This window comes from Trichosurus vulpecula, chromosome 6, assembly GCF_011100635.1.
Source record: "Trichosurus vulpecula isolate mTriVul1 chromosome 6, mTriVul1.pri, whole genome shotgun sequence".
NCBI lineage: Eukaryota > Metazoa > Chordata > Mammalia > Diprotodontia > Phalangeridae > Trichosurus > Trichosurus vulpecula.
The window spans coordinates 80,714,567-80,738,896 of NC_050578.1; the positions used below are offsets into that span (position 1 = coordinate 80,714,567).

Consider the following 24,330-nt stretch of genomic DNA (forward strand, 5'->3'; position numbering starts at 1 on the left):
GTGTTTCCAGGACCTTAGAGCTGGCATCCTGCCGTCCTTTTTGCCTGTGCTGCTACAATTATGAGAACCACCAAAATTTCTATAACGCTGTCTAAATTAGTCCTGAATTAACCGCAAGTAACTTCCCTGTTCCCCAGGGCAGGGCACTTAACTTTTCAGTGTCTTCCATAACTGTTCAAGGTTATAAGTTACAGAAATGGGGCCAACCTGGGTTTGGGAAAGAATTTCCTCATCCAGGAGGTGTGTATTTCAAAGAAACCAAGAAGCTCCTGTCCCTCCTGTATCTTGCTGCCGATAGAATTAGCTATCTCAGTTGTAAATTCAATCTTGAATTCTAATACCACCCCGTTGATGGGCTAATGCCATCCTGTCATTTTTTATTCTAAGAGAACTTGTTAACCCAAGAGTAGAAAATTGTCTCTAGGCAAATGTAAAGGGCTGTTTTTTGTTTTGTTTTGTTTTGTTTTTAAAGTAGACTAGGAGAAGAGAAGATTTGAGGAATGCTTTATTTCCATGCAGAACTTTCACAGAAAAAAATATTCTTTCTTTAACTGACAATATGAAAATATCACTAAAATTGTCATGACTAAAAGATATATAGAGAAAGAAATAGCAGATTGGTGATTTCATTTCATCTTCATCTCTTCCCCCTGTAACAAAGGGAAAAAATTAGCAAAATAATAAACACCACTTATTATTTTCTCTCTAAGCATATTGTAGAGATCTTATAATTTTCACTGAACTATTAGGAAAAACCTGACAGATTTTTAAAAAAGCAAAAACACCAAGAACACCAGAGCTACTCAGAGAATAAGTTCTCAGTGGGTCTGATAGATTCCAGGCTTGATTTTTTTTTTAAATGAGATTTGATGAACCTATGTCTCCTTGGAGACATAAGGAGTTAGATAACTCATTACATTTAGCACCCTGGGAATAATCTGGTTTCTATGTCTATCTACAGATAATAGATTTAGAAGTAGGAGAGATCTAGTCCAACTCCCCCATTTTACAGATGAGGGAACTGAGGCTCAGAAAGGCAAAGCAACTTTCCCAGCATCCCACAACTAGGATCTGAGGTAGGATTTGAACCCAGATCTTTCTGAATTCAAGTCCAGCCCATTATCACTAAATGATAATGAGTCTCTAATTACAATGAGCAGCTAAAGAACATTTGGGGAGTATCAACAGGAGCTTTTTTTTGTCTTCAAAGTTGAAATTACCTGAAGTAGCTTAAGCTCCCAAAGCCCCTTGGGTTTTTGCGATCAATTTTGGACCCTAAAAAGAAAGAACAGAAATATATATGAGAAGGAATCATAGAAAGGAATGAGTGGCTTTGTCAACAATATAAGGCTGAAAGGTGTTCCTTTGAAGTACAAAGAGAGAAATTTGTGTATATTTTTAGTTCATATGTGCAATATAATGAAGGTAGGGATTATCTCATTTTATATTTGTATCCCTAGCAAGCACCCAATACAACCCATGGTCCATAGTAGGTGCTTAATAAATATTTGTTGATTAATTGATGCAGAATTCAGAGTAACAAAAGACCCAGGTCAGGTTCAAATCTCTACTCTTGACCTTAATACCTGTGTAACCTGAGACAATTCACTTAAAACCTTTGGGACTCTTTCCTCATCTATAAAATGAGGGTGTTAGACGACACAGTGCCTAGATTTCCTTCCAGCTCTACAGCTATGATTTATAATTTTTAAAGCCTCCTAAGCTGCACCCATTGAAGTCTAATTGGTAAAATAATAATAATTATAATTATTATAATAATAATTATAAACTATTTTTCAAGAAATGCACTTAATTAATTTTGAGTATCTTCGTAGAATCGTCAAAAGTTTAAAGATCTGGAGTGGAAACAGCCTTATAGTTTGATTGAACGATCAGTTCAATTTTTATTTTACAGATGAGGAAACTGAGGGAAAGTGACTTACTTAAGATCACATAGCTAGTAAGTGCCATAAGTGAGATCTGAACCCAGGTCTTCTGACTCCAAATCCACTATTCAGATTAGAAATTTCAAGTTTTAACAGTCTGTGGTCACTGGGAATTAGTATGCTTTTTGCATACAAAAGTGTTCTCCCGAAAAGCTAGAAAACTTTTGTTGCCTGAAGCAAGATGAACATCCTACCATACCCCTCCCCTAAGAATCCTTGTCACAGTATTCATTTGTTTAGCAAATCCTTCTCCAAAGTCTTACAAAAGTCAACTTCAGGACATCAGCTGAACTATTATGATTATTTGAATATTCAAATTCAAATGAGTGAGATTTTATTGCATATCTTTAAGGTACTGCCTTTTCAAAATGAGAAGTTTCTGTTGAAAAAACATTAAAAAGTCCTTTTGTATAAAGAAAAAGCATTATATCAACTGCTAAAGGATGTCAACTCTCGCTTCTTTTATAGAGGACTGTTTGATGCCTAAAAAGAGTAGTAAAAGAATTTTGATCTAATTTAAAAAAAACCTTAAAATATATTTACAAAAGCCACAGTTTCCAGGTGAGATTTGACAATTTGGGATAAAAAATGAACTGGGGTATAAATACATAAGTTGAAATCACCTTGTAGAAGGTATAGAAGAAGTGATTCCTCATTTCATGTCAATAACTCAACAAGCATTCTTTAAGCACAGATTATGGGCCTGGCCCTGTGATAACAACTGAGAATACCAAGAAAGACAAAAATAAGGTCTCTACCTTTGAGGAACTTACATCTGAATCAGGGAGATAATATGTAAATAAATATGTAGGCACAAGATACAGAAATCAAAAGGGAGAGGACTAGAAGCTGGGGAAACCAGCAAAGACCTCCTGGTGAAAATTAAATTAAAGCCACGTTTTCAGGAAGTACGGGTAAAAAGGGGGAGAATTCCAGGTATCGGGAACATGTAAAGACATGGAGTCAAGGGATGCACTGTAGTGTGCAAAACAACAGTTCCAGTAGGCCAGTGAAGGAGGAGTACATGGAGGGGAGAAAAATATAAGAAAATTAAAAAGGGAAGAAGGGCACAGTTTGTGAAAAGCTTCACATGCCAAAGGATTTTATATTTGATCCTGGAGGTCAAAGGGAACCACTGAAGTTTATTGAGATGGGGGGGCAAGGGGCAACATGGTTGGGCCTGTGCTTTCAAAAAATCCCTTTGGCAGCTTAGTAGAAGATGAATTGAAGCAGGGAGACACTTGAGGCAAGCAGAACTATCCGAAAGCTACTGAAAGAGTTCAGAAGGGCACTAGAGTGGTGGCAGTGTCTGGAAAAGAGGTGGGAATGTTTAATAAGATACTGTGAAGATTAAAATAACAAGAGGACAACAGATTGGATGAGTGGGAGGAGTAAGAATAAGGAGGTAAAGGGGATACTTATGTTGTAAGTTTGGTTGGCTAAGAAAATGGTGGTTCCCTTGATAGTAACAGGAAAGTTGAGAAAAGGGATAGATTAAGGGGGCAAATAATGCATTCAATTTAAGACATGTTGAGTTTGCGATATCTAGGGTGCATCCTAATCAAAATGTACTAATGACAGCTGATGATACAGGATTAGGGCTCAGGAGGGAGAACAGAGCTGGATCTATAGATGTTAAGAAATGATCCATGGGAGCTGATAAGAGTACCAGGTGAGAGAAGAAGGCCCAGTACCGAGCTTTGTCTTTCTCATAATGCCACATCCCTCCCCAATTTCTAGTGTTGACAGGGTTCTCATTTCTTAGGGGCAGTGCTATAAACCACTGGTTTTTTCTTTCTTTCGTCCCACTTTCTTTAAATCTGTTGATGCTCACGTGACTGGGTGGAAAAGCAGGCTTTCAGAGTGGTAATGAGTGGAGTGGTCTAGGTTGGTGGATTATCTCATTTTTATTAGCTAAGAAAAATGTACACTGTGTATAAATTGGGAATTTATGACTAGCACAGTAGATATTTGTACAATGGTGGGTATTGTTGAATGATGCTAGTGCTAGAACACTTCAATCTGAATGGAACAACTCAGGAAAGGAAATAAGAAGTGGATAAACTAGGTACCTCCATTTACAAGTGAAAGATGAGTTAATGAATCCCAAGCATTTTTAAGGCATTGAGGGCATAGACTCAGAAGCTCAACTGAAAAGACGTAATGGTGGAAAAATTGAAGAAATTCAAAAAGTGGTTTTGCTGTCCCCTTCTGGAAGAAACCATTTGCAGGAGTAGTCAACTAACAAGCCTGCTAATTCCTGATTGGCTGAATAAAGATTGAAGAGTAATGAAAGATAACTTTGGTTCTAGCCATTGCATTTATTGCATTTTAGCACCACCTAGAACTTAAGAGGGGGAAAGCTTCTGAGAAATTCCTATTGCTCTTTGCTGCTCTCTTCTGATACGACAGGGAAAAGCAGAAAGAGGAAAGGGATTGTACATCTATTTTGCTTAGTAGAAAGAGATGCTAAGGTCTAATTGGATGATGCGAAAGTCTGGTGAGTGAAGTCTAGGTTTGCTTGCCATGCCCGAAGAGTCAACCTGAGCTGTTATGCTGAGAGCTCTGTTTGCTATAATCTGATTGGCCAACACAGGATCCTGGTGAGTGAATTGCTGGCTGGGCGGGTCTGTATTCCCCAGCCTGGTGGACTTTTCGGTTTTCTGACTTAAAGGGCACTACTTTTCAAATTGAATGGCAACAAATTTTAAGGGTGATTATAAGTTGAAAGCATTTTGAAAATTCTATTTCAGTTTGAGAAGAGAAAAATGATTTTCCCAGCTAGAGAATGACAAAGACTAAAAGCCAAGTAGTTAGCAGAAAAATAGCTTCATGTGATACAAAGGTTCCTGAATGGACCATCAAAGCCTGTAGCTCAGAATTGTGAGTTACCCTGACCGTATGAGTTGTCTTCCCATATGTGCATACCTTCAAGGTTTCTGTAATGTGAGCTAATTTTCCTCCTTCAAAACTGAGTATATTGGTGGGAGGGTATGATCCAAAATGAATACTGGTGATGCTTTTTTTTTGGCCTTATTGGTAAGTAAATGGTCATATGTAAGATAAAAAAGAATCACCATTGTAAAGGGCTGACTGTGTTTAAGAGGCTTAAGGGCAAAAGTAACAAATAGGGGAAAATGCATTGTCTCCTAAAGGGGTTACCCCTAGAACACTAAGAGAGTTTGAGTGTAACTGACTGGTAGTGATCCTTCTCTGGGATCCTATCCCTGCCAACGTGAGGGCAGTTTGGAGTGATGGAGCCAGTTCAGAGAATGAAAAAGTGTCCAAGCACCCCATATGATGTGTATGAGAAACCACCGTGTGAGTATACATACCACACTATATATACATGCTTATCTCATGATACTTTCCATCAAAATAATGGTAATACTGACTTTAGTAACTAAACATTTTAAATCATTTTTCCTATATTTCTATTTTTTCTTCCTATTTTTTCCTATTTTTTAAATTTTCACGGGAAAAAATTTGTGGTTAGTAAGAAACAAAATCATCAATCTTTGTTTAAATTGAAAATATAATACAAGGCATTAAAAAAGCTATCTGATCTGCTTTCATGCTCCCTTGTCCTGCAGGCATTCCTCATCATCAAACACCCAACGGTCATGATAAGGCTAAGAGGGAGCCACATAAACATACCTCTTCTGCAAAGCAAATTTCTGGTTTTCCTTTACAGCACTTCTCCAATAGGCCTGTGAAATCTGCAGTGACTGCTTTCAGTTGTTCCTCAGTTATGTGTGGCTTTTGCTTGACAAGATTAATCAGGAACCTATGACCAAAACAAATCCACCAACACGTAGGAATTATTTCATCTTCTGAAATCTCCCTAGATAATAGTAAGTAATATTCATGTACCATCAACTTTCTTCTGTCCTTGTCTGACATTGGATCTTGGATCTAAATCAGTAACTCTGAGACTACTGGATCAAGATTGTAAACCACTGACTTGGCCAAGTGCTCACTATAATTAGGTGATTACTTAAAAAAATCCTTCATTCTATGGTCTGATTATGAACATTGTCCTCCCTGCTTTGGGTGGTGGGCACTTTGGAGGACTGATACCCTGTCCCCTTTCCAGGTTAAAATGTCCTCCCCCTTCTTCCCTTCTAAGATTTTCCCATACATGAAGGACCACAATTCAAGTGCAATTTCCTTTGTGAAGCCTTCCCAAATCATTCTAATTCCTTTCCTCTGAAAAGTTGTGGCACTCAGAATCATAGAATTATAGAATGTCAAAGTTGGAAGGAACTCCACAAGTCATCCGGTTCTAGTCCAATCCCAAAGAATTCGTTCCCTCTACAACTTCTTTAACCAGTGGTCTATAGCCTCTGCATTAAGACTTCGAAGGAGAAGGGTATGTCCATAGCAGTCATAGGTGTAGGAGAAAGCAAACCAGACTGTGAATCTACAAGTTCAGCTTTGGATTCCAATTTTTGTTGCTATTTAGTCACTTACAACTCTTTGTGACCCCATTTGGTATTTTCTTGGCAAAGATACTAGTGTTTTGACATTTCCTTCTCCAGCTCATTTTATAGATGAGGAACTGAGGCAAACAGGGTAAAGTGACTTGCCTAGAGTCACACAACTAGTAAGCGTCTGAAGCCAAATTTGAACTGAGAAAGAGGCATCTTCCTGACTCCAGGGCTGACACTCTATCCACCGCGCCACCTAGTGGCCAAGTCTGCATTCCAATCCTAGCCCTTACTAGCTATGTGACCCTGAGCAACTCACTTTACCAAATGGGGCCACTGTTCCTCTATCTGTAAAATGAGGACAATAATACATATCCTACAGGTCAACCAGTCAACGGTCAGATCTATACCATCTACCTCACAAGGGATGCATGAGGGAAACATTTGTAAACTTTATGGTTCAATCCAAAGTTGAGCTTTTATTATCATAAGCTAACTTGTATTCTTAATGATTTTGTGCACAGAGTTTGTCTTGCCACCTGAATCTCTGAGAGCAAAAAACATGTCTGTGGCATCTTAATATCCCTGGCACTTGGCATAGGGTTTTCATGGACTCAATAAGTCACGTTGATGATGATGGCATGGCCATGCCAGGATTAGGTTTTGTTACCTACATTGCTACCTTATTGCATGAGTCAAGGCATTCCTTTAGCCTTGTAGAAGAAGGTAGCATATGGCCCTCCCCACCCCAGCACTGACTGTGAACCCAGAGTAAGAAATCTTGTCCCTTTCTCTATACCCTGTGCCAGAATGGATGTATCGCTTCAGAACTCTTATAAAGTGGGCAGCAACATGAATACCAGGAATGACTGCCTTTCCTACCCCACCCCAAAATGGTCTCTTCACAAGGATGCTGTGAAGACAACTAGATAAATAGAAACAAGGGATTTTTGACCATTTTGGAAGACAAATGCTCCATCCACAAGCACAACAATTCTAAGCGGGAAAAGAGAAGTCCACGAAGGCTGATCTACACTTCATCACTTGAGTCGGGGTTTTTCTCTACATGAGCCCTTTACAATTGCTTACTCTTGTTTCTTCTTCTGAAGCTCTTCCCCCTTAGCATGGCAAAGATCTTCACGGAACTTGAATTGTTCATGAGAGAATGGAGGAGGAACATATTTTTCATCTTTCACCAAGTTGCTGAAACAGGGTCTCCTGTGGGCATAGGAAGAATCACAGCAATGGCCCACACCATCGTTTATGGGTTGGACTTCATGCCTTGCACATAACTGCCCAATAATAAGGTCAGCCTGTAAGGTAGAATTAGAGAAAAATGAAAGATATGAAAAACAGAAGAGATTATACATTAGGTCTCAAAAGTGATGCCATTTTCCAGAAAACAGTAACCAGAATTCAAATTTTCTACTTAATTTCTAAGAATTATACCTACATATGTAACGTATTTGTATATGTGTGTGTGATGTAACAATTTATGTTTATGTCTTATTTCTACTAGTAGACTATAAGCCCATGTGGGCAGGGACTGTGTTTTATCTAAATTTTAATCATTCCCAATCCCTGGAGTAGTGCTCTGTATACAGAAGTTGCTTAATAACTGTCTATTGAAATTAAATAAATTCATTTGGATTTCTTGATATGTCCTCATGTCTTTCCATTCCATGATACTCACTATTAGGCCACATATTTTGGAATTACCTCAATTTTCCTTTATTTTAGTGGTAGAGACATCATATGTGATTATGTATTATGCCTTTCAGATACTCCCCTTTGTAAAATGAACTTCCAAAGAATGGAGAGGTAGAATGGTATAGTGAAAACACCCTTCTACTTGGAGTTAGCAGAGACCTGGGTTCAAATTCCATCTCCAGTCCTCCCAAGATTTGTGCCATAAAGCAAGTTACTTAACCTTCAGACAAAGGGCTTCTTCTGCACTTTGTTTGTATCATGGACCTCCTTTGGCAGCCCCTTTTCAAAATCATGTTTTTGAAATTGAAGGACACAATTTCAGCTAGAGGTTAGTAAAAATAAAGGTATAAATTTTTTTCCTCAATTATTCTCATTTTCTCCCTGAAATCTCTCCATGAACTCCTTAAGGGTCTATGGACCCAAGATTAAGATCCCTGATCCTAGAGTCTCCTTTTTCTGCGCTGAGAATAATAACTGGAGGACTTAACTTATAGTGTTGCTGTGTATCATGTATTCAAGCATTATATATTTTCCTCATTATAATTAGAGATTTTCATATGAAAATGGTCCCTGTTCTACAAAAAGCAATTAATGAAGGCTGTGTCTTCCATTCCCTGGGGATCTTAATGAACTTCCCCCATTATTTTGGGAAGCCAGGGAACCATGCATGTTTCAAAATTGAAAAGAATTGCATGCACACCCCTGCCCATCTCCACAGAATATTAAAGAGCTTTGCTTTGCTCCAAATACAAAATGGACCAGCCAAGGAATGCTTTCAGTCATGGAGGTCTGCATATGTGGCCCTTGGAGACGACTCAACAACCCTTCTGCATGAGGGAGAGAAAAAAAAGGAAAAGATGTATAGGAAAAAGAAACCCACTTTGCCTTGGGCAAGGGGGAGGACAGAATTGGACCATTCAGTTGTGTCTTACCATGCATATTCATAAAATTAGGAAGGACTATACATCTTTAAATTGAGACCGCTAGGTGGCACAGTGGATAGTGTTGGACCTGGAGTCAGGAACACTTGAGTTCAAATCCCACTTGAGACACCTACCAAATATGTGACCCTGGGTAAGTCACTTGAGCTCCCTCAGGCTCAGTGTTCTCATCTGCAAAATGAAGATTTTTTTTAAAAGTACCTCCCTCACCGGATTGTTCTGAGGATTAAATGAGATAAAGTGTCCTATGAACCTCAAGGGGCTATGGAAATGCTAGCTCTTATTATTATTGTTGTAGAAGAGCACAGGGCTCTCAAGAATGAGCATCTTGCTGAATCTCAGAATCGATGTTAAGGGAACCAATACAATTGTAATAGCATTAGGGGAAAAATGTGATACTAGGAACTGAAGCCCAGAAGGAAGAAAAAAGAAAGGTAGTCTAACTGAAAACACAAGGACCATTTGCTTTCTGTCAAGACAAACCAAAAATTCTTTCATATGTTAAAACAAATATTTGAAGAATATAAAAATAGGTCATTAAATGAGTATTTTGTTGGCCAGTCTGTTAGACCACATTGTTGTTCTTGAATGGAGAATCTACATGTACATGTTGGGGTATGTATAAGTAACCTAACGCTTCCATCAGGCATTCTTTTAGAGCTGAAAGCAGGGTCTCATGCAGAAGACTCTGGGCAGGTATGGGGAAAGCTGGCCTCTAGTTCTGACCTTGTGCCTCCTGTGGAGGCCAACTTGGGCAAAGTTTTTCTGATTTTACCATTTCCATAAACCATGAAATCCCCTAAGTGAAAATTATATAGTTGTCTGCCTATTGCAGGAATAAGAAAATGTGAGCAGAAATGATAGGAAACAATTCAAATGGCCACTCACCGCACCCTCCCCACAAGTCAGTTGTTTATCCCCACTGAGCTGGCAGCATAAAGATGCAGTGGCTGCCATTTTCTTGGTGTAGCCTATCAGCTCTTGAGAGGTCAGCTGTGGGGCTTTCTTGGTGTAAGCCACAAGAAATCTGGAGGAAAAAAGCATTCTCAATTGTTATCTTGATTACTCATGGATGTTTCTGTGACTTACTCTTCCTCAAAGACCCTCCATGACAGCTGAAATAATGATAACATTCGAATTATGGGTACCATTATAGATAATCAATCGATAAACATTTATTAAGCACCTACTATATGCCACACTGAGCTAAGTGCTGGGGGTACAAAAAGAGTCGAAAGACAATCCCTGTTCTGAAGGCGCTCACAGTCTAATGGGTGAGATGACATGCAAACAAATGTATACAAAGTAAACTATATACAGGATAGATAGGAAATAATTAACCGAGAGAAGGTATCAGAATTAAGAGGGATTGGGGGCATGGTGCAGCAGTTAGGTGGCACAGTAAATAAAGCACTGAACCTGGAATCAGAAGGACCTAAATTCAAATCCAGCTTCAGACACTTACTAGCTGTGTGCCCCTGGGCAAGTCATCTAACCCTGATTGCCTAAAAAAAATGAGGAGGGGGTTTGAGAAAGCTTCCTTTCCTTTGAGAAAGCTGGGACTTAATGGAAGCCATGGAAGTCAGTAGGTGAACTTGAAGAGGTAGAGCATTCTAGGCATGAGGGATAGACAGAGAAAATGCTCCAAGCTGAGAGATTGAGGGTCTTGTTGGTAGAATGGCCAGAAGGCCAGTGTCACAGAATCGAATAAAATGTGTCAGGGAGTAAGATATAAAAAGACTGGAAAGATAGGGAGGGGCTAAACTATGAAAGGCTTTGAATGTCAAACAGAGAATTTTGTATTTGATCTCTAGAGATGACAGGGAGCCACAGAAGTTTATTCAGTAAGTTGACTGACATGGTTAGATGTGACTTTAAGAAAATCACTTTGGGGGCTGAATGGAGGATGGATTGGAGTGGGGAGAGACTTGAGGCAAGCAGATCCACCAACAGGCAACTACAATAATCCAGGTGTGAGGTAATGAGGGCTTGCGCTAGAGTGGTAGCAGCGTCAGAGGAGAGAATAGGGCATAGATTGGGAGATATTGCAGAGGAGAAATAGAACTTGGCCACAGACTGGATATGGAAGGTGAGGGATAGTAAGGAGTCCAGGAAGACTCCTAGGTGGTGAGCCTGACGAATGGGAAGGATGATGTTGTCCTGTATAGTAATAGGGAAAGTAGTAGGGGACAGGATTTAGGGAGGAAAATAATGAGTTCAGTTTGGGACATGTTTACTTTAAGATGTCTACTAGCCATCCAGTTGGAGATGTGAGATTAGAGGTCAGCAGAGAGGCTGGGGCAGGATAAGGCAGATTTGAGAATCATCAGTATAGAAATGGTGATTAAATCCATGGGAGATGATGAGATAACAAAATGAATTAGTATAGAGGGAGAAGAGAAGAGGACACAGGACAGACTCCTGGGGGACACCTATAGTTAGAAGCCATGATTTGGATAAGGATCCAGCAAAGACTGAGAAAGTGCCGTCATATAGAGGAGGAGGAGAACCAGGAGACAGTGGTGTCGCAAAAACCTAGAGAGAAGAGAGAATCAAGGAGAAGAGGGTGATCAACAATATCAGAGACTGCAGAGAGGTCAAGGAGAATGGGGATTATAATAATAATGATAGCAACAAGAATAGCTGGCATTTATATAGTGCTTTATAAAGATCATATCCTTTTGTCCTTGTAACGTCCCTGAGAGGAGGGGACCAGAAAGGAATTGAAGTAAGAATATAGAAATGATGCTTGTAAAGTGCTTAGCATGGAGCTGGCACATAGTAGGCTCTTAATCAATGTTTGTTCCCTCTCTTAGAGAGTAGATGGTAAAAGATATGTGAAAGGGGTAGGGAATATTTTCTTTCTAAACTATGGTTCCCAAATTTGCCAGCATTAGAGTTGGATTCTGATTAAGAAGATAAGCTTTACTTTCATCTCTCATGTTATTGTCAGACCTTGAAAAATAGCTCCCAGAAATACATACACATTTTGCAAGTGATATTCTCCTAATTTCTGGAAGAGCCCACAGCTCCGTTTGGCCAGTGCTTGGCTGTCCTGAACATGTTTGTTTAGTTCTTCTTCCTGAAAAGGTAAAAAAGTATCATATAGATTAGTTTTTTTTTTCTCTCTGGAGAGTTTGCCCTTGTACACCATTAAATAATTCCATTCGTCACTACTATGAAAATCACCTCAGGAACAGGGGATCGAGATTGCGTCTGCATCTATAATTTCATTGGCATAGGGATGAGGAAGCTCCCTCTACCAATGTACATCAGCACCTTCTCATCAGAGTATAGTAAAAATAGCTAGCACTTATTAAGTGCCTACTACATGCTGGGCACTATATAACTACAAATATTATCTGATTTAAGTCTCACAACCCTAGAAGGCTATCATTATCCCCATTTTATAGTTAAAGAAACTGAGGCAGAGAGAGATTAAGTGAGTTGCCCAACATCACACAGCTCATAAGTATGTGAGGATGGATCCGAATTCAGATTTTCCTATCTGCAGACCCAACACTCTAACAACTGTACTACCTAGCTCCCTCCTATAGCTGTCTAGAGGAGTGGGGAGCTGTCCAAAGTACTGAGAGGTTGTGACTTGCCCAGGGTACCCAAGTCTTTTACTGACATTTATAGACTGTCTTAAACTTTGCAAAGAGCATACAAATTGGTCATCACAATCCTCACAACTGTGAGTTTTGCTTCATAGGTATTTTTAATCCTCATTTTACAGATGAGAAAACCAAGGTGGAGGGACTTGGCCAAGGTCACACAATAAGGGGTCAAAGGAGAGATGCAAACCTAGATCTCTCTAGACTCCAAATCCAGGCCTCTTTCCATTCTCCCACTACACTAGCTGTTTATGGCTGATGTTAGAGAGTGAAAATCAAATTAAAATATAGGGGGATTATGTTTAACCTTTAGGAGTCAAAGTTGTTTCCATATAAAACCCAACATTTAGTTTATGACAAGTCAGTCAACGAGCATTTATTAAACTCTTAGTATATGCCTAGCACTATGCTAATTGTTGTATTCACTCTGCATATCAATGCTGCTTTCCTAAGGGTGTTGAATGCCTCAGTCTACATAGACCCAATATGCCTTGACCAATAAGCTTTAGAAGTTCAAAAATTAAAAAATGAACATTAGAAAAATGGCATACATATGTAAACAGCCTCAGTCACTGGAATCAGTCAATAAATAAGAATTTATTAAGTGCCTACTATTTGCCAGTCTGGGGATATAAAAGTGCTAGGGATATAAAAAGAGGCAAAAGGCAGTCTTTATCCTTAAGGAGCTTATAATCTAATGGAAGCATCAGGAACATTTTTGTTACAGCTTCAAAATGTAAAATACCATACCTCTTTGTCCTGACACTCCAAAGGATTCTCGGCTTTGGAGCACTTTTCCAGAGCTTCCTGGTATCCTTTTGCAACCCTCAAAATCAATGGGACGGCAAGCTCCTGGTGTCTCCTTGAATACTCATACACAAACCTAAATGCCCAAAAGTGACATTAACTTATAGCTGAATTACACCTAGTTCCCTGGCCAGCATGTTTCTTCTGTGCATTTTAATGAGCAGCATGTGAAAGGATCTCCTAGGAAAATTAAGAACCCACCAGGATACAAATGAAATACAATGATATCTCTGGGAAACTGTTTATTGAGGGTGTGTGTTGAGATCAGCCCCCAATAACCTTCTAAGAAGTGGTGCATCAACTTGAGATAGCCATTTAGACATGACCTAACACTGGCTACATTTTCAGAAATGAGAGGCATTCATGGCAATCATATAAGAGGACAATCAACTTGGAGATACGTGATCCTTTTTAAGTAATGAAAATATAATGTGTCAATATCTCTTCACATAGAATAGTCTACACACCTTGTTTCTCACCCTTGAAGTAAGAACAAGGGGTTGCAGATGGACAGGCAGTATGCTACATTGGTTCTCACAAATGTACATGAACTTAGCTCTTTCAAGGCCCAACTCAAATTCCATCACTTCTAGAAAGTCTTCCCTTCTTATCATCATCATCATCACCATCATCATCATTGTTAAGTTATACAGTGCTTCGAGGCTTGCAGAACACTTAAAAATATCTCATTTGATACAACAACCTTGTGAGGTAGGTGCTATTATTATACCCATTTTACAGAGAAGGAGAACAAAATTAAAAAGAGTACATGACTTGCCCAGAGTCACACAATAAATAGGCAAAATTGGTATGTAGGTCTCCCTGATTGCAAGTCCGGTGCCCTGTCTACCACACCATCTAACCATCTTGCAAATACTATTCCAAATGGTTTCTCACTAAAACACTTACTGGATAGCCACTGTCTTAGAATATATGATTTATTACTTTGTCAGTTATCTTTTCAAGTATATGTGTCTTCTCTTCTCATCTAGATTATGAGTTTCTTAAAGGCAAGGACATTTAGTCTCTAGAATGGAACCATAATAGATCCTTAATAATTATCCCTGCACTGATTGCTTTGTGCATTTATTATATTAATATTAAACTTATTAAGCAAAATAAATTTCACTTTTCTGTTCAAAGATGTTTGTCTGCCATGCTTTATGCCTTGATCACAGGCTTTAGGATATGGAAATGGGATATTAAACTTGACTTCCTGGTATAAAATGTGTAACTTGTGAATGCAAATATATGTGGAACACCCAAATGTCTTCCATATATTCATTGCCACTAAATGCCTATGACCTAGGCAGATGCTTCAAATTAAACAATCAAACTTGGAAATTAAAGTGTAAACAGAATGAAAATTATTCCCTTGTGTTTGCTTTTCATCTGTCTTCTTGTTATTATTGAATGTGTTTCTGTCATGTCTGACTTTTCATGACTTCACTTGGGGTTTTCTTGGCAAAGATACTGATGTGGTTTGCCATTTACTTTTCCAGATCATTTTTACAGATGTGGAACTGAGGCAAACAGGGTTAAATGACTTGTCCAGGGTCACACAGCTAGTAAGTGTCTGAGGTCAGATGTGAACTCATGAAGACTAGTCTTCCTGATTCAAGGTCTGGCACTCTAACCATTGTGCCACCTAGCTGTTCCCTTTAACATGTCTAGTTTATTTCTATATGTAAATCTTTTCTCCATAGAATTTTGTCTTTGTATTTCTCAGTAGCTAGTATAGTGCCTGGCACATAGTAGGTGCTTAATGAATACTTATTGATTGTCAGATTTGCTAATTGTTCTTCCCTATTTAAAGAACTTATTATTCATTTTTAGCTATGACACTGATATTGTCACTTGTCATACTGGTACACTAATTGTGAATGTTTGTCAAGTCTAACTGGTCAGAAACCTAGTGTTGTAGGAACATCACTGAACTTGAAATCAGAAACCAGCATTCTCAACTTGACCACTTACTCTGTGATCTAAGATAAATATCTGATGTCTCTGTATTCCATCTCTTCTATAAAACTAGGATGGCAGTATTTAAATTACCTACAACAATGAAATATTTTGACCAAAGTGCTTTGTAAAGCAAGAGAGAAATATGACCTCTTACTTTTATTAATATTAATTCTAGACTTTGTTCCTATTAAGCTCAATATGTGTTTTTAAATTATATTCAAGAGTGTACAAAATGTGCGAATGCCTATTTATATTGTAATAATTGGGAAGGGTTACTAGATATTGTCCCAATGTTCTTGTTAAGCCATACAATATGAGAAATCAAATTAAAATTACACATCAAGAATCTGGCCCAACAATTAGATTTATAATAGAGTTCTGTCTGTGAAATGTCTGTATATATATTGTGCACTGCCTTTTGGATTTGCATGCCTCAGAGCCTAGCACAGTGTCTAGTAGGCACTTAATAAATATTGATTGGTTGCTTGATATGCAAATTTGTACACTATCTGCATCTATCAATCAATATTTTTTAAACTCTTACTATGTGCCAGGCACTCTGCTATCAGTCAATAAGCTTTTATCAGGCACCTACTATGTGCCAGGAATTGTGCTAAGTACTAGGGATGTAAAAAGAGACAAAAAAAGTCCCTGCCTTCAGGGAGCTTATAGTCTAATGGAAGAGCTCACAATCTATGCACCAAATATGCAACTATTGCTAATGCCCCCTGCTTCCAATGGAAAACAAACCAAAGTAATGCTCCTTCATACGCTCCATAACCTCCTAATCACAACAGAGAGAGCAACAAAAACCATATTCTTCCTTTTGTCTCAGAGGTCCTGCCCAAAACAACTCAGGCAAAGTACATTCTAACAGCACACCCTGGTGCTAAATTGCAGCCACCACTGTCCCATTTCATAGAACACTTGAATGTCAAAGCTCTTATAAAGAACAGCAATGTTGGCTGGACCTATGAACATATGAAGTCCAATGCTTGTTCCCCAATACCATGGCTTCAAGGTCATCAAATGAAACTTGTCTCATTGAAATGAACATACATTTATAAAGCATGCTACCTTGCCAGGAAGAGATCTTTTTCCTCTGAAGAATATAGGTGGAACTTTCTTTCTCCTAAAAATCTTCTCAAGTCAGGAGTCAGGCCTCCTGGTAGGTCATCATTTTCTGCAGTAACTATGCATTCACCCTGTTCTTGTAAAGGCAATGTACAGCATTCATGGATTTTACTTGACAAGCTATCTTTTTGAGAACAGATGTAGGTAATAATTTCATTCTGTAAAAGATAAAATGACATCATCAGTTGGTAAATTGGAAATGCGGAGTTCCCCCACAATGGGGAAATTGTGAATATTCATACTGTCATCCATGGACAATGTGGCTACCTACCCTGTCCTGCACACACTCTGGGACATTGCCATTACAACATTCCATGTGGGCATGGGCACCATCCAGCACCAGATTCTGAATTACAGTAAAGTTGGCCTTTGGGAACTTTTGACTTAACTTGGTAAGTATTCTGCAAAGAAAGAGAATCAACAACAAAGAACATTCATTTCTCAGAATCCAAAAGTATTCGCAGTTAAATATCTCCATAGCCTTAAAAAATGTAAAACAAAATGACTTATGCAGTATTAGGGGGATACACATACATTTATTTCTTTTTTTTAGTATTTTACTTTCCCCCCAATTACATGTTAAAATGAATTTTAACATTTGGGTTTTTTTTAAGTTTTGAGTTCCAAATTCTAGCCCTCCCTCCCTTCCCTCCTCTCTCCTTGAGATAGTGAACAATATGATCACATATATTTCCTTCAAGACAGTGTTCCATTATCCAGGCATAACCAGGCTTCCAGCCGAGCCTGGAGTATTTTGCATGGTGCTGTCATTTAGGTCAGACATGACTCTCCTGACTGGCTAATTGGAGCTGAGATTGATACTGCATAAGGGGTAGTGTTGGATCCATAGGGTTTTGGTAGAAAACCACCTGTAGTTCTAGGGAGGGGTAGGGAACCTGCAGCCTTGAGGGCAAACTTGGAGTCAGTCAAAGGGCTGCACTTGAGGACCTAGAGGACTATACATGGCCTCAAGTCCGGAGGTTCCCCACCCCTGTATCTAGACACCATCCACCATACATCAAGACTTTAGGAGCGACAGACCTGTAGGGGGCGCCAGCTCCTCTGATTTCCAGCTTGCCTCCCAAGAGACGTCATAGAGAGATATTCCTGTGAATGGAATCTCTTTCTCAGACTGAGACTCCTATCTAGAATCCATTCCCTTATATGCTCTGTCTGGTATATTCTAATCTGTATAACTTCTCCAATATGTTTTCTGTTTGTTTCTGTAGGTGGCGCAGTGGGGAAGAGTTTGAAGCCTTACTCAGACATTTACTAGTTGTGTGACCCTGAGAAAGTCATATAACCTCTGTGCTTCAGTTTCCTCATCTATAAATGGAGACACTGATAGTATCTACCTTATAGGTTTTGTACTTTACATGGTTTTTTTGAGGATTAAATGAAATAGCATGTATAGCATTTTGTAATCCTTAAAATGCTATATAAATTTTAGGTAATGTTATCATTATAAACTGAATTTGTTCACTATTTGCTACTTGTCATGGTCTTTTGTATAATTAGGATTTGATAGGAAGGGGCCAAGTCAGCATGGCGTAAGTCTGGAGTTATTTTTCCCCCAAGAGCAACCAGGGAAATGGCTTTCCATATGAATCCCTAAATATTGTAACCCTAGACATGTAATATTTGAGGAGTGAAATAGATATAAATTTAGCCTGATACCCCTCTTGGAAATAGGGGAAGGAACCCTTCTCCTATTCTCCTCAAGGCAGAAATCATAATCTCCCTTGGAGAGGGATAGACCAGATTCCAAAGACATCTATCTGTACTTCCCTGAGCCACATTTAGACCACCCTTGTAGACATTGATATGGGTATTTTTGCTGTCGTTCGATTGTTTTCAGTCATGGCCAACTCTTCGTGACCTCATTTGGGATTTTCCTGGCAGAGAAACTAGTTTGCCATTTCTTTCTCCATCTCATTTTACAGTTGAGGAAACTGAAGCAAACACGGATAAGAGATTTGCCCAGGGTGACACATCTAGGAAACGTCTGATGCCAGGTTTGAACTCAGGAAGATGATCCTTTCTGACTCAAGGTCTGGCACTCCATCCAATGCAGTGCCACCTAGCTGCCCTAAATAGGTATACATATATCTTACAGGAGTTTTCTATCAGCCCTAATCTGAAACTCACTGATGGCCCTGAAATCATTTGTGATGTCCATCTCCTATCATCATTCCCTAGAATAAGAAAGACTCTCAGTAGAAACACTCTCTCTAATCTTCATTTCTAACGTAGACGATCTGGGCCAATTGTGGCATGTGACTGAAAAGAACTGAGAAGCAAAAGATGAAGAAATGGCAGACACAGGAAGGAAAGAAGAGGGGGTGATCTGCCCTTGGAGGGAAAGCTGCTTCATAAAGTTACTATGTATAAACAATACCCTGCTAAGCAGTCTCCTTATCTGTAACCTCTGTCCTCTCCAGTCCAGCCCACATCCCACCCTCAGACTTATTGTCTTCATGAACAGATATCAACACATCAGTCTTCTCAATCTGGATCTAATTTACCTTTTCTTTCTTATTTTATGTTCTTCCCAAGCTCTTACCCCTCTGCCACCTCTATTCTCACACCTCCAAATACCTATCAGACACCTCAAACTGGATGTCCTGTAGTCATCTTAAACTCAACACATCCATCACTTTTCCCCTAAAAATTCTTTACCCTTCCAAATTTCCCTATTTCAGTCGAGGATATCACTATTCCCACACTCCCCAGACTTGGAACCTAGATGTCATCTTCCACACCTCATTTTCTCATTACCTCCCCATATCCAATCTGTGGCCAAGGCCTGTAGATTTGACCTTTGTAACAGCTCTCAAATACCCCCTTCAATCCCTGGATACTGCCACCATCTTTGTGCAGTTCCTGATCACCTCTTCCCTATACTACTGCAATAGCCACTGGTGGAGGGGACGAGGATCTGCCTGCTACAATAACTAATCATTTCCCACTCCAGTTCATCCTCCACTCTGCCTCCTTTTCTTAAATTGGAGGTCCAACCATATCATCCCCACACCCCACCCCTATGCAATAAACTCCGGGGGCTCCCTATGGATTCCAGGATCAAACACAAAATCCTCTGTTTGGCATTCAAAGCTCTTCATAATCAACATAACCCACCCTCATACATCTTCTTACACCTTATACCCTACCACTATGTGATCTGGTGACACTATCCCCTTTGCTCTTCTTCCTCGCACACATACATCATCTCCCAACTCCAGGCATTTTCTCTGGGGGTCAGTGAAGAAGCCATTATTTCCTATTGAGAAATATGAGCTCGAAACTTACATGGCTTTAAAAGTCCGTTCTCCAAACTTCCTCAGGACCCCACATATGTGTTGGCTGATCAAACTGCTTTCTCTTAATTCTTTTGTGACTGGGGCTGCCTGGATTCAAAAGACACAGGACGTCAAAGGAATACACTTTCAAGGACAAGAATAGCAAACAAACAAGAAATTACGTTTTAAAATATGGAGCTCTATGTAGAAAAACAACTAGTGTGTCCTTTTTGTAAATTATTTTTTAAATTAAATTTTTAAATTAAAATTTTTTAAATTAAATTTTTAAAATTAAATTAAATTAAATCAATTAAATTAAAATACCATTGTCATAGGAATATAGCATGGCACAGTGGGGAAAGGGAATTAAGTGGCTCGGTGGACACTCAAGTAGAACCAAGTTCAAATCCAGCCTCAGACGTTTACTAACTCTGTGACCCTGGTCAAGTCACTTAACCTTGGTTTGCCTCCATTTCTTCATTCTTTTTTGTTTGTTTTGGAGGCAACTGGAGTTAAGTGATTTGCCCAGGGTCCATAGCTGGGAAGTGTCTGAGGCTGGATTTGAACTCAGGTCCTCCCTGAATCCAGGGCCAGTGCTCTATCCACCGCACCACCTAGCTGCCCACTCAGTTTTCTCATTCTCAAAATGGGGACAATAATAGCACCTAGCTCACAGAGTTGTTGTGAGGACCAAATAAGATAATAATTGTAAAGTGCCTTGCAAAACTTAAAGTGATATATAAAACTAATCCCACTCCAGCCCATTTCCAAAAAAGTGCTGGTTCTAGAGTAAGAGGCTATTGATTTGAATCCCCCTGGGCTTCAGTTTACTCATCTATAAACACTGGGGCTTGGACCACATCTTCTCTAAGGTCCCTTCTAGCTCTGAATTGCAATAATAAACTGAGTGCTTAGAAACTTATGTTGTTGTTTGTTGTTCAGTCGAGTCCAACTCTTTGCGAATGGCAAAGGTACTGGAGTGGTTTGCCATTTCCTTCTCCAGCTCCTTTTACAGATGAGGAAACTGAGACAAATAGGGTTAAGTGATTTGCTCAGGGTCACACAGCTAGTAAGTGTCTGAGGCTGACTTTGAACCCAGGAAGATGAGTCTTCCTGACTCCAAGCCTGGCACTCCATCTACCGTACCACCTATCTGGCCCTTATAAGCTAAAAATTCATTATAGAATGGTCATGGGGATAAAATTAATCCTTTAATAAGCATTTCTGATTCATGATACATACCCCTAATGGGTCAATTGTCATCAATCACTCAACCAAAAATATTGCAACTAAAAATAAAAACAAACCCTATGTTTTCTTTCATGCCCAATTTGTCCCATTTTGACAAAGTGTCCATGCTCTGGCAATGAACCTCCCTTCTGCGTCAGACCCTTCTTGTCTGTTCTCCCTCCTGTCTCAAGCCCAGAGTTGATGGCTATCTCCTTGCTTTTGATCTCAGAAATGGAAGATCACTCAGGCCCATCTGAGCAGGAACACAGCCTTCTCCATCTAACACGTGAGCTGCCCTGGAGCATTAATGAGCCCAGCAGCCACAGAAAGAGTTGGGAGGGACCATGCATGGTGTGCTGGGAGTACCCTCTTAAAAGACAATCATACACTCCCCGCACCCCTCCACCATGGCCTGAAGAGCATTGTACCAACAGGAGAGAACCAGTTCTGAGAACATACATGAGTTTAGCCCTGCCCTGACCTTTGCCAAGTCCCCTTTGGAGGTGTCATTCAATCAATCACTAAACATTTATTCAGTGCCTATCAAGAGTGAGAAAAACCTTGTCCTCAGTGAGCTTATGTCCTAACAACAACAGTAATAGTACAGTAATCACAGCTAGCATGTATATAGGGCTTAAAGTTTTGTAAAATGCTCTTTATATTTTATCTCATTTGACCTTTATAACAGCCTAATGAGGACAGTGCTCTTATTCTCCCCATTCTGCAGATAAGAGAATAAAGTTACAGCTAATAAAAATATGTACAAAATAAATATATAGAGGGGGGAGAGGGGAAAGGGGAAGACCAAAAATTGAAAAGAATCAGAAAAAGCCTATTGAAAGAAAGGAATGGGCCTTGACTGAACCTTGAAGGAAGTTAGAATTTCCAAGATATAGATAATAAGAAGGTAGCATAACCAAGGCATGGGAACCAGACTGTGCAAAGGCACAAAGAGTGGAAATATAGAATTCCATGGGTAGGTTTGGTTGGAATACCTAGAGAAGTAAGGTGTGATCAGCCTGAAAGGAGATGGAACCAGAGGGATGATGCTTGGGTAATGCAAACCATGGAACTGAGGAATAGAGGGATATTGGGATGGCTTCAGATTTTTTTCAATGAAGTATAAGGTAAGGTCCAAGAATAGGGGGAGGTGATATGGGTGGCCTGAGAAAAGAGCAGGTTTGGAACAGCTGTTGAGGTGTGCTATAGAGCAAGAGTCAGGAAAGAGGAAACACATAAGCGTTCATCGAGGGGCCAACTGAGACCGGATAATGGAGAATTGTAGTGCGCTATTTCTTGAGTGATTTTTTTCCAACTGTGTTTAGCTGCAAGGAAGCAGAAATCAAAAAGGTGAATGGTGGAAATAAGACAAAGTTGGTGTTTGAAAGGAATGAGTAGTGGTAGGACAAGGAGATGAAGAATCCATGAGTTAAGGACAGCATACAATTGGACTGGTTAACCAAGGGTTCAAGATTTTTAAGGGGGAAAGTTGACCAGAGTAGAAATGATTGGAGGTTGCAGTGAGAACAGGTTTGGCACAAGACACAGGGAGAGCTAGAATGAGAGAATGTTTGGGAAAGTTTTTTTTCAGTCATTCAATGCTGAATGTACCCACCTATACAAGTCCTCCCTGTTCCTGGTCCCTATCTGGATCACAGCCACGGACCTTTATACTTCACTGAAAAAGTCTGAAGTCACCACAATGTCAGCTCCCTCTACTCCCTAGTTCCACACTGAATCATCATCCCCTCCATCTTTTCCTGCTTTGCCTCAGGCTCAGAGGAAGAGGTTGCCAATGGCAACTCATGCCCTCCATCTCACCTTCCTCCATCTCTTCCAGGAGCTTATTCCTTCTATTATCTTCTCTCTCTCTCTCTCTCTCTCTCTCTCTCTCTCTCTCTCTCTCTCTCTCTCTCTCTCTCTCTCTCTCTCTCTCATTTTTAACCCTTTCTTATCCAGTGACTTCTTCTTTGTTGCTCCTGTGAACAGATCTGGAGACACACTAAAGACCACAGATCCCTTCTGTGGCCTTGATAACAAGGGAAGGAACATTCCACCTACCCCTTCACACAGTCCTTCACATTAGACCCCTTCCTCTGACACTCTTTCTATCTCCTCACAGTCTCAGAAAACTGGCACCCCTCTGAAGATACTGCACCCCTGGCTACTCTCTACAACATAGAATGTACCTTCTCTCATTCTTTCCCTCCCTCCTTACATACATACACATACTAGACCAGGAGAGGGTATGGGGGGCTCCTTGACCCCCTCATTGTTGTTCCCTCATCTCTTGCAATCAGCAAATTCTCCTCCTCTGAGGTTTCACTTCACCCAGATATATATGCCCAGGGTGTATAAGTCAGAGGCTGGCAGTAAACCAAGGTCTTCCTGGCTTTAAAGCTGGCACAGTCACCACCACCCCTAGGATACCTCTTTAGCTAGTTACTATTAACGTTATCATTCTTACAGGTATACAGGATGACCCAAAAGTCTTAAATCAGTGTTAAGCTTTAATAATCTGCATCTTCCTCCAGCTAAAGCTCTCCTCACTGCAATCTCTAGTCACTCCATCACCTGGGCCTACTTCCCCAGGTCATCAGCTAGGTAGATGGATGGTACAGTGGTTAGAGCATTGGTCCTGGAGTCAGAAGGTTCAAATCCAAACACTTACCAGCTATGTGACCATGGGCAAGTCATTTAACCCCCACTTGCCTCAGTTTCATCAGCTGTAAAATAAGAGAGGGGGGCAATAATAATACCTACCTTACAGGGTTGTTGTGAAGATCAAAGGAGATACTATTTGTAAAGTACTTAACACAGTGCCTAGCACACAGAAGGCGCTACATAAACGCTAGCTACTATTATGACCACCATCCTGCTTTAGCCCGACTTTCTTCCTCCTCAAAACTTAAAAGTTTAATAGCTTAAAACTGCACTCAGACTTTTGGGACATTAAGTACATAGCGTTGTTTTGATTAATTAATTAATAATTAATATATTAATTAATATGATTATTAATAAGATCATTAACATTCATGATGTTGTTGTTGTTTTTAATTGCTATTGGAATTCAGGTAAAATTAGTAATATATACACAGATATAAAGAAATAGAGCCATAGAATTTTAGACCTTAGAAGGGGGAAAGGAAAGGAAAAAAACATTTGTTAAGTGCCTACTATGTGTTAGGCAGTAAGCTAACTTCTTCACATACATTCTTTCATTTGATATTCACAACAACCCTGTGATATTT

At 39.6% G+C, this 24,330-nt stretch overlaps 1 protein-coding gene across 1 annotated transcript in view; it reads right to left on the reverse strand.

The window, feature by feature from the left end:
* Positions 1-487: 487 nt before the first annotated feature.
* Positions 488-24,330, reverse strand: part of LOC118852573 (alpha fetoprotein) — a 35,190-nt gene continuing 11,347 nt past the window's right edge. Inside the window, exons 6-15 of the mRNA XM_036762218.1 lie at positions 19,860-19,957; positions 16,822-16,951; positions 16,494-16,708; positions 13,395-13,527; positions 12,012-12,109; positions 9,916-10,054; positions 7,466-7,689; positions 5,604-5,733; positions 1,221-1,275; positions 488-650 (exon numbers count right to left, since the gene is read on the reverse strand). Of these exons, the coding sequence (XP_036618113.1) occupies positions 1,231-1,275; positions 5,604-5,733; positions 7,466-7,689; positions 9,916-10,054; positions 12,012-12,109; positions 13,395-13,527; positions 16,494-16,708; positions 16,822-16,951; positions 19,860-19,957 (1,212 nt within the window). The 3' untranslated portion in view covers positions 488-650; positions 1,221-1,230. The remainder of the gene's footprint in view (positions 651-1,220; positions 1,276-5,603; positions 5,734-7,465; positions 7,690-9,915; positions 10,055-12,011; positions 12,110-13,394; positions 13,528-16,493; positions 16,709-16,821; positions 16,952-19,859; positions 19,958-24,330) is intronic.